The 9,916-nt window shown below is 38.9% G+C and overlaps 1 protein-coding gene across 1 annotated transcript in view; it reads right to left on the bottom strand.

The window, feature by feature from the left end:
• Nucleotides 1-1,456: 1,456 nt before the first annotated feature.
• The window catches only part of EFEMP1 (EGF containing fibulin extracellular matrix protein 1), a 156,935-nt gene continuing 148,475 nt past the window's right edge, over nucleotides 1,457-9,916 (bottom strand). The window contains exon 11 of the mRNA XM_075339375.1: nucleotides 1,457-8,979. Within this exon, the coding sequence (XP_075195490.1) occupies nucleotides 8,818-8,979 (162 nt within the window). The 3' untranslated portion in view covers nucleotides 1,457-8,817. The remainder of the gene's footprint in view (nucleotides 8,980-9,916) is intronic.

Raw genomic sequence — 9,916 nt, 5'->3', positions numbered from 1 at the left:
GGATGAGTGGGCCAAGATAACTCCAGAGACCTGTGCCGGCCTGATCAGGTCTTATAAAAGACGATTATTAGCTGTAATTGCAAACAAGGGTTATTCCACAAAATATTAAAGCTAGGGGTTGAATAATAATTGACCCACACTTTTATGTTGAAAATGTATTAAAATTTAACTGAGCAATATAACTTGTTGGTTTGTAAGATTTATGCATCTGTTAATAAATCCTGCTCTTGTTTGACGTTTGCAGGCTCTAACTTATTTGCATCTTATCAAACCTGCTAAATCTGCAGGGGGTTGAATACTACTTGTAGGCACTGTATGTATGTATATATATATATATATGTATATATATATATATATATATATATATATATATATATATATATATATATATATATATATATATATACAGTATGCACAAACATAAGTAAAAAGATATCAAATAAAACAGAGATGGCAGGGTAAGATCTTGACTATTCAAGACACAATGTCCAGGAGGGGACCTGAGGACAAGAATAGCAACAGTTTACATTGGATTTGTTTGCAAGGGCGATATCATATTAGGGAAAAGACTGATCAGGCATGTTGTATTGAAATATGCCCTATCCCTATTCTTTGTACTTGTAGTGTTCTTGAGATCTCCTCTCATCTAGTTAAAAATACATGGACAGTTGGCAAGGAATGCATATACAGTATATGAGGTAAGACATCATGGTGGGAAGAATAGAAAAAACAAGGCGAAGAGGCTGATGGCTTGATACTATGAAGATAATGGTGGAGAAGACCTTGGTGGACCTATCTAGGCAGCACAAGATCGATTTTCCTATAGTGTTCATCCATTAAGTCACCATGGCTCAAGATTGAGCTGAATGCCATTAAAAAAAACAAAAACAAAAACGAAGCGAAAGAAGAAATGGCTGTCTGCTGAACACCTGAAGTGAATAGGTAGTTTAGGGCTGTAGTCACAATTCTATAGTTGCTAATTATTTTCCCATTACTTAATTTTTTTAGCACAGCATTTAGCAATGAACAGAAAATTATATACTATTTACTGTACTGAGTTTTGGGTTGGGACCGTGAAGAAGGCGGTTGCTACCACCGAAACGTGTAGTCTGCTACTGCGTGTATCTTGCACTTACTTACTGTCATAAGCTCTGTCATGCTTAAAAAAATTGGACACTATTTATTACTGCCACCTGGAGTTTCCTCGTATTTTCTGGATCCATTAATCTGTTTCACTATTCCCTGGATGCTGTCCCAGTCCGAATCCGTGCAACAAAGAAAAACCAGGCGTATTATTCGGCATGAGCTCTGACAGGTGAGCTGGTCTACAATGTTTTTGAAACTATTTACTGTATGTATATATGTTAGGTCACATTTTATTATATTATTTTGATCCATATATATCATTTTTTTCAAAATGAAGGCAACCAATAACATAATGAATGTTTTTAGTTTCATTTATTTTAATAAAAACTTTGTACATTAAAGAAAATAACTAAAACATGTAAAATGCCTAATAATACATGACCTAAAAAATAATGAAATAATATGGAATCATAAAAATCACAAACGATATAATACAAATATTTCTGTCTGCGCGTATTGGTCACAAAAAATACTTTATAACATTTGATATAGGAAAGTGAGATTAGAATTCTGTTTAATTTTACAATGCAGTACCGCCATAATACATTATATTTTACCACATTTATTGATTGTATCTAGTGTTTTTGCAGGTGAACCTGTGCATATCATTTTTACTAATACTACCCATTATTATAATGTAAATTCTATTAATATTCAGAATATGTCTTAGCTCAGTATATACTGTTATACTCGTACATTCCTAAACATATAATCATATAGGATTTAGCCATTGTGTGAGAAATATTTGTTAGAAATCTGCGGATCAGATCGCCATGTACTATGTCTTATGGACAACTGATAGGCCATATTACTGCAAAAATGCTCTGGATTCCAGCCGATTGAATAGTACAGGCCCTCCACCGCTATGGGATTGACAGACAGCCAAGCTCTGTGCTCTGCTATATCAGGCAGTCCCATAGATGAATAGAGTGGTGGAGTGCAGACATGACTATCCCGCTATTAAAATGCGAATTCTAGACAACATGTCCATGATCCATGGGGATCTCAGCAGTGGATCCCTCAGCTATTAGCTATTAATCACCTATTCTGTGGATAGATGATAAGTTGATGTGGTTGATCAACCCCCTTAACGCAGGATCCTCCAGATTAGAAATATTTAATTTTGAAGATTTGTCTATTTTTTTTTGTAGTGAATTTATCTTTATATCCTATAGAGATGGCCATATACAAGTGCATCCTAAAAATTAGAATATCATCAAAAAAGTTAATTTATTCCAGTAACTCAATACAAAAAGGGAAAAACATATATTATATAGAGTTATTATGTATGAAGTGCTTTATAATTTTCTGGTAGACGGCTGTGATGACTTTAGTCTCGATAAAACACAGTGGACCTACACCAGCAGATGACATGGCTCCCCAAACCATCACTGATTGTGGACACTTCACACTAGACCTCCGCAGCTTGGATTGTGGCCTCTCCACTCTTCCTCCAGACTCTGGGACCTTGATTTCCAAATGAAATGCAAAATTTACTTTCATCTGAAAACAACACCTTGGACCACTGAGCAACAGTCCAGTTCTTTTTCTCATTGACCCAGGTAAGACGCTTCTGGCATTGTCTATTGGTCATGAGTGGCTTGACACAAGGAATGTGACCGTTGTCGCCCATGTTCTGGATATGTCTGTGTATGGTGGCTCTTGAATCACTGACTCCGCTCCTTGTGAATCTCCCCCAAATTTTTGAATGGCCTTTTCTTAACAATCCTATCAAGGCTGTGGTTATCCTGGTTGCTTGCGCATGTTTTTCTACCACACTTTTTCTTTCCACTTAACTTCCCATTAATATGCTTGGATACAGCACTCTGTGAACAGCCAGCTTCTTTAGCAATGACCTTTTGTGTCTTACCCTCCTTGTGGAGTGTGTCAATGACTGCCTTTTGGACATCTGTCAAGTCAGCAGTCTTCCCCATGATTGTGTAGCCTACTGAACCAGACTAAGGGACCATTTTAAATGCTTAGGAAGCTTTTGCAGGTGTTTTGTGGTAATTATTCTAATTTTCTGAGATAATGACTTTTGGGTTTTCATTGGCTGTAAGCCATAATCATCAACATCAACAGAAATAAACACTTGAAATAGATCACTCTGTGTGTAATGACTCTATACAATATATGCGTTTCCCTTTTTGTATTGAATTACTGACATAAATCAACTTTTTGATGATATTCTAATTTATTGAGCTGCTCCTGTAAGTATTGTGATTGTTAGAGTAAGGTTTCATTTCCACATATCCAGTGATCCATTTTTTCATTGGCTGTAAGCCATAATCATCAACACTACAGAAATAAACACTTGAAATAGATCACTCTGCTTGTAATGACTCTATATATAATATATGCGTTACCCTTTTTGTATTAAATTACTGAAATAAATTAACTTTTTGATGATATTCTAAGTTTTTGAGATGCATTTATATGTGTGGCTAGTGGGGATCTGATCCCTGAGACTCCTATCTGCAGAAGAGACATACTACATTGTACAAACAGCTGTGACTGGTACTATAGATGATACCAACCTAATAGGGCTCGCTGACATTAGTGTTTGAATTGGATGAATATAATGCAAGAAAATCTCACATTGCACTCAGACCAATGTTATTCAATGAGACAGAGCAGATCTACAATTTTTTTCTCATGCCAATTCAGTATGTACAAAAAAAAATCTTTGCATGCCACGTATTTCAGATCAGTTGCACCCATACAAGTTTATGGGTGCATGTGAAACATTTGACTGCACTCGTATGACATCTGAGTACAGTCCAATATACCCAAGACAGACAAGGGAGAATGTAGAGAAATTAATCTCTCCTTCTCCTCACCTGTGCTCTATTTCTTGCATATGAGAATGACATTGCATCTTTGTATAACTTAATTTCGAACTGAAGTCGAATTTCATTGAAAACAGATAATACATAATGAAAACCAAGGCTTATTTATGATGAGATACATTGTAACAGTACAGTGAATGTAAATCTACAATAACAAAGGGCATTTTACAATAGAAAGTCATTGAAAACATTTTTTATAATATGGTAAAGAAGACAAAGAAAGGAGCACAATTCCGAAAAAATAAATTTAACATGTGTCTACTAGAAATATATTTACATGGTATGAACAAAATATAATTGCTATAGTGCTTAGTTCTTGTATATGTGGATAATAGAAGGAAATGTTTATTGTATCATCACTTACAGTGGAGCCATTTATTTGGTGCACATTGAACTCTACGGGTGCGGTCACATGGAGTTTTGTGTGTATTCTGCTAAACTCCCTGTGAAATCCTCCCACAATTATATTGTGTTAAATTCAAATGGCCAAAGATTTTTCAGCCATGGATTTCATATCACACGGTAGCCATACGGTTTCTGCCCAAAAAATTAACATACAGCAGTTAAGCTAAAACAAAAAAAGGAGCAGAAGCCCAAAGGTTATACTCAGATTTCTGCCATGGAACATACCAGTCACATTTTTCCATTGTAAGAATGCTCCATATGAACGTAGAAGTAAAGAATTTATTAAAGGCTCTTAGTTCTCCTTTTATGTCTGTTGTGGTAAATATTTGCATTACCCATAACATTGCATTTCTAGAGCATCCTTTATCAGAGTTCTGCATTATACTGTTCTTGTTTTATTCCTTCTGGAAAAGTATAATTATTTTGACAGCTAGGTAGTGCCATAAGGCCATGCTGACACCACATACATTTTCCATAGGCAAATCTGCCATGGAGTTTGTAAAGATTCGGTAGTTTTGAACAGTGCAAGAAAAGGTAAGAAACTGTGTAATAGAGTTTACATATACTACCTAAAAGGACACATCTGCATGTTTTTCTCACTATCTCACGTGAAATCAGAATAACCTTTTCCCATTTTAGGTCAATTAGGAACCAAAGTTACTTCTATTTGTCAAATTCCAAACTAATGAGGGAGAGAGAATGTTTAAGGCATTTTTATTACTTTCTGCAAAGTCAAAAGTTTACATACACTAAAGGGGGCTTTACACGGTAGCGATATCGCTAGCAATTTGTAGCGATAGCGAGCGTGTAAGTACCCGCCCCCGTCGCGCATGCGATTGTTTGTGATCGCTGCCGTAGCGAACATTATCGCTACGGCAGCGTCACACATACTTACCTGGTCGGCGGCGTCGCTGTGACTGCCGAACAATCCCTCCTTCAAGGGGGAGGGACGTTCGGCATCACAGCGACGTCACCGCAACGTTACTAAGCGGCCAGCCAATCAAAGCGGAGGGGCAGAGATGAGCGGGACGTAACATCCCGCCCACCTCCTTCCCCCCCGCATTGTGGCCAGCGGCAGGTAAGGAGACGTTCCTCGCTCCTGCGGTGTCACACATAGCGATGTGTGCTGCCGCATGAGCGATGAACCACCTGGATAAACAACCCTTACCGATTTTTGAGTTTGGGGCGACCTCTCCATGGTGAACGATTTTCACCATTTTTGAGGTTGCTTAAGGTCGCTGGTCAGTGTCACACGCTGCGATATCGTTAATGACACCGGATGTGCGTCACTAACAACTTGACCCCGACGACAACGATATCGTAGGGTGTAAAGCCCCCTTTAGAGTACTATGCCTTTAAACAATATGGGACAGCCCATATGATGTCATGTCTTTGGAAGCTCCTGATAGGCTTATTGGCAACATCTGAGTTAATTGTCCTGTCCTGTGGGCTGACAAAACTAAAATTGAACTGTTTTGCCATAATGGCCATCGTTATGTGTGGAGGAAAACGGGAGAAGCTTTGAGGCCTAAGAACACCATCCCAACTGTGAAACACGGGGGTGGCAGCATCATGTTGTGGGGTTGTTTTGCTGCAGGATGGACTGGTGCACATCACAAAATAAATGACATCATGATGAAACAATATTATATTACAACACTGAAGCAACATCTCAAGACATCAGCCAGGAACCTAAAGTTTGGGCAGAAATGGGTTTTTCAAATGGACAATGACCCAAAGCATACTGCCAAACTGGTTACAAAGTAGCTTAAACATACCAAAGTCAATGTTTTGGAGTGGCTATCACAAAACCCTGATCTCAATCCTATTGAAAATTTATGGGAAAAGCTAAAAAGGCAGGTGCGAGCAAGGTGACCTACAAACATGGCTCAGTTACACCAGTTCTGTCAGGAGGAATTGGCCCAACTTCCTACCACCTATTGAAGAATCTTTTCAAAGGATATCCAAAACATTTGAGCCAAGTCATATAGTTTAAGGGCAATGGTACCAAATACTAATGAAATGTATGTAAACTTTTGACTTTGCAGAAAGTAATAAAAATTCCTTAAAAAATTCTCTCCCTCTTATTATTTTGGCATTTGGCAAACATAAATAATTTTGGATCCTAATTGACCTAAAACAGGAAAGGTTCATTCTGATTTGATGTCAGATAGTGAGAAAAACTGGTATGTTTGTCTTTTTAGGTCATGTATGTAAACTCTGGTATCAAGTATATATCTTTATCTCTTTCTTTTTTTAAAGAGAAAAATTCTTCTTTCACCCTCTAGAAGTCACTTTTTATTTCCCAGCATTTATCATGCATTCATTCATTAATTAATTCATTCATTCTGAAAATCTGTTTAAAGGGAATCTGTCAGCAGGCTTTTGCTATGTAATCTGAAAACAGCATGCTGCAAGGCTTAAAACAGAATTCAGGGATGCCTGTCTTGTCAAAGTCCAATCTGTTGTTTATTTGCTATGTTTGTATAAGCAGTAGGACCATTATCATTGCTCTGACTACAATGTAACACACACATGGCAGTCCAGCACGCCCCTCCTCTGCCATCTTAAGGTACCGTCACACTTTAGCGATGCAGCAGCGATCCCACCAGCGATCTGACCTGGTCAGGATCGCTGCTGCATCGCTACATGGTTGGTGGTGAGCTGTCAAACAGGCAGATCTCACCAGCGACCAGTGACCAGCCCCCAGCCAGCAGCGATGTGGAAGCGATGCTGCGCTTGCAGGGAGCCGGCGTCTGGAAGCTGCGGACACTGGTAACCACGGTAAACATCGGGTAACCAAGCGCTTGTTACCCGATATTTACCTTTGTTACCAGCGCACACCGCTTGCGGCGGCTCCCTGCACTCCTAGCCACAGTACACATCGGGTTAATAAGCAAACCGCTTTGCTTATTTACCTGATCTGTACTGCAGCTACATGTGCAGAGAGCAGGGAGCCGGCACTGGCAGCGTGAGAGCGGCGGACGCTAGTAACTAATGTAAATATCGGGTAATCAAGAAAGGGCTTCCCTTGGTTACCCGATATTTACCTTAGTTACAGCTTACCGCAGGCTGTCAGAAGCTGGCTCCCTGCACGTTCAGATCGTTGCTCTCTCGCTGTCACACACAGCGATGTGTGCTTAACAGCGGGAGAGCAACGTCAAAAAAATGAACCAGCACTGTGTGTAACGAGCAGCGATCTCACAGCAGGGGCCAGGTCGCTGCTCAGTGTCACACAGAGCGAGATCGCTAATGAGGTCACTGCTGCGTCACAAAAACTGTGACTCACCAGTGATCTCGCTAGCGATCTCGCTATGTGAGAAGTACCCCTTACTGTCAATGTACAATCAATAGAGCCGGGTGTGGGTGTGGAAGCTCACTCAACTTTGCTGTCTTGTAAAATCTAAAAATTCTGATTGTTTTAAAAAGGCTGTAACCAGTAATCTAAGTGATACATCGTTGGATTTAGGATCTCTTTGCCTACATCATGCTGCTCTCAGGTGAAGTAGCAAAAACCTGCTGACAGATCCCTTTAAATGCTTTAATCTGTCTAAAATTTGTCTTCAGTGAAGAATCAAGTTACATCTCATTCATTCATCCTCAAAATCTCCTTATATGCTTAAATCAGTCTACAAAGCTGTCTTCAGTGAAAGATCAAATTATACCTACATAAAAGCTTATGGAGAGTAGAGAGTGGAGAAGCTTGTGGGAGAAAAAGGCAGAACACACACACAAAAATGCAAAATGCAAGTCATATAATTATAACTTAATTCTATAGTGGCGTTTTTTTCATTATGGCAACAAAAATTGACCTCTAAAAAATGTAAATTAATTTGAACAGGGAACAGACTTTTCGCTATCATGCAGATTTCAATGTGAAATAACTCAGGGGGTGGTCCTCATCAGTGATTGACAGCCCTCTCTATATGCAGATGTACAGGCAAGGTTTCACTCTCTGATTGGGACCGCCTACTGGACTCATAGTCCCAGATTGAGAAGGGATTTCCAATAAATGAAAAAAAAATTATTCTGAATCCTTTCCCACAAAACTATATTTCAATCTGTTGTAATGTGTTGAAATGTTATACATTTCCAAGAGGAATAACAGTGGAAAAGCACAATGTAGATTTCTAAAAGTTTCTAGACCTGTGATGAGGTAGGAAATCCTAATATTCACTAAAACAGACATGTTCGGAGCTATGAGCCTATTAATTCTTGCTTTTGACCAGAAAGTCTTACTCCACTAACTGTAAGCTATGGATTAAATTTGACCGAAAAAAATGAATTCAGAAAGTAATTACAAAAAGATGTGAGCGGTCTATGTATACAATGTGATTAAAAGTAGAATTATCTATAAATAAAAGGTAATGTATGCAGAGTGGAATATGTAACTGCTTCCAGTGTTATGGTGAAGTTACTAGAATGGGTATGGGCCAACTATTATAGTGAGCCGTAAAATGGAGCTTGATCGGTAGTTCATGAGGCTATTCACAGTCACCATTTCCAGGTCCACAATGTATTCTCTTGGTCCAGTTAGTGGTCTGATCAGGACAAGCATTGCACTCACTCCACTTGTATGCTGGAAAGTAAATGAGAATTATTGATGAAGTCAGAATAATGTAATTTTTATACTATTTTATTAATTTTTAATGATTTTAATGTATTTTTCTAATGTACTTAAAATATTAGTTTAAATAGGGTTTGTCATCAAGACTTTACTCGTGACTCCCTTATTTTATCATTCATTTTTATTTTGTTTCAACTTAGGTCTCCTTCACACGTGTGTACAAAACACGTATGTGAAAAACTGTATCAATGTCATCAGTGTTTTCCATCAGTGTGCCATCCGTGTGCCATTGTGTGCGATCCATGTGCCATCAGTGTGCCATTCGTGTACCATCAGTGTGCCATTGTGTGCTATCAGTGTGCTATCCGTGTGCCATTAGTGTGCTATCCATGTGCCATCAGTGTGCTATCCATGTGCCATCAGTGTGCTATCCATGTGCCATCCATGTGCCATCAGTGTGCCATCGTGTGCCATCAATGTGTTATCTGTGTGCCATCCATGTGCCATCACTGTGCCATCACTGTGCCATTAGTGTCCCATCAGTGTGCCATCCATGTTATTTCGGTATGGATAATGAAAGAATGATATGACGAAACATCTACAATACTTTGTAATGTTGAACACGTACAGCACATGCACAGCACATGGATGGCAAACAGATACCATCCGTGTTCTGTACATATTTTTCATGGACCCGTAGACTTGTAATGGCGTTTATTATCTCTGCTGCTGCAAATAAATGGACAGGTCTCCAAGTGGTTCACAGACACAAGGTTGGTGTGAAGACACAGTCATGTGAAGATAACCATAGGTTATAATGGGTACATGTGGTATCTGTGAAAAAGTCCACACATACTGGAAACATGTGAAAAAGGCCTTAGAATCATAGAATCATAGACTGGTAGAGTTGCTATGGACCTCCTGGGTCATGTAGTCCAACCCCCTGCTC

This window comes from Anomaloglossus baeobatrachus, chromosome 3, assembly GCF_048569485.1.
Source record: "Anomaloglossus baeobatrachus isolate aAnoBae1 chromosome 3, aAnoBae1.hap1, whole genome shotgun sequence".
NCBI lineage: Eukaryota > Metazoa > Chordata > Amphibia > Anura > Aromobatidae > Anomaloglossus > Anomaloglossus baeobatrachus.
The sequence above is the reverse complement of the archived record's forward strand: the minus strand, read 5'-3'. Positions and strand labels throughout refer to the sequence as shown.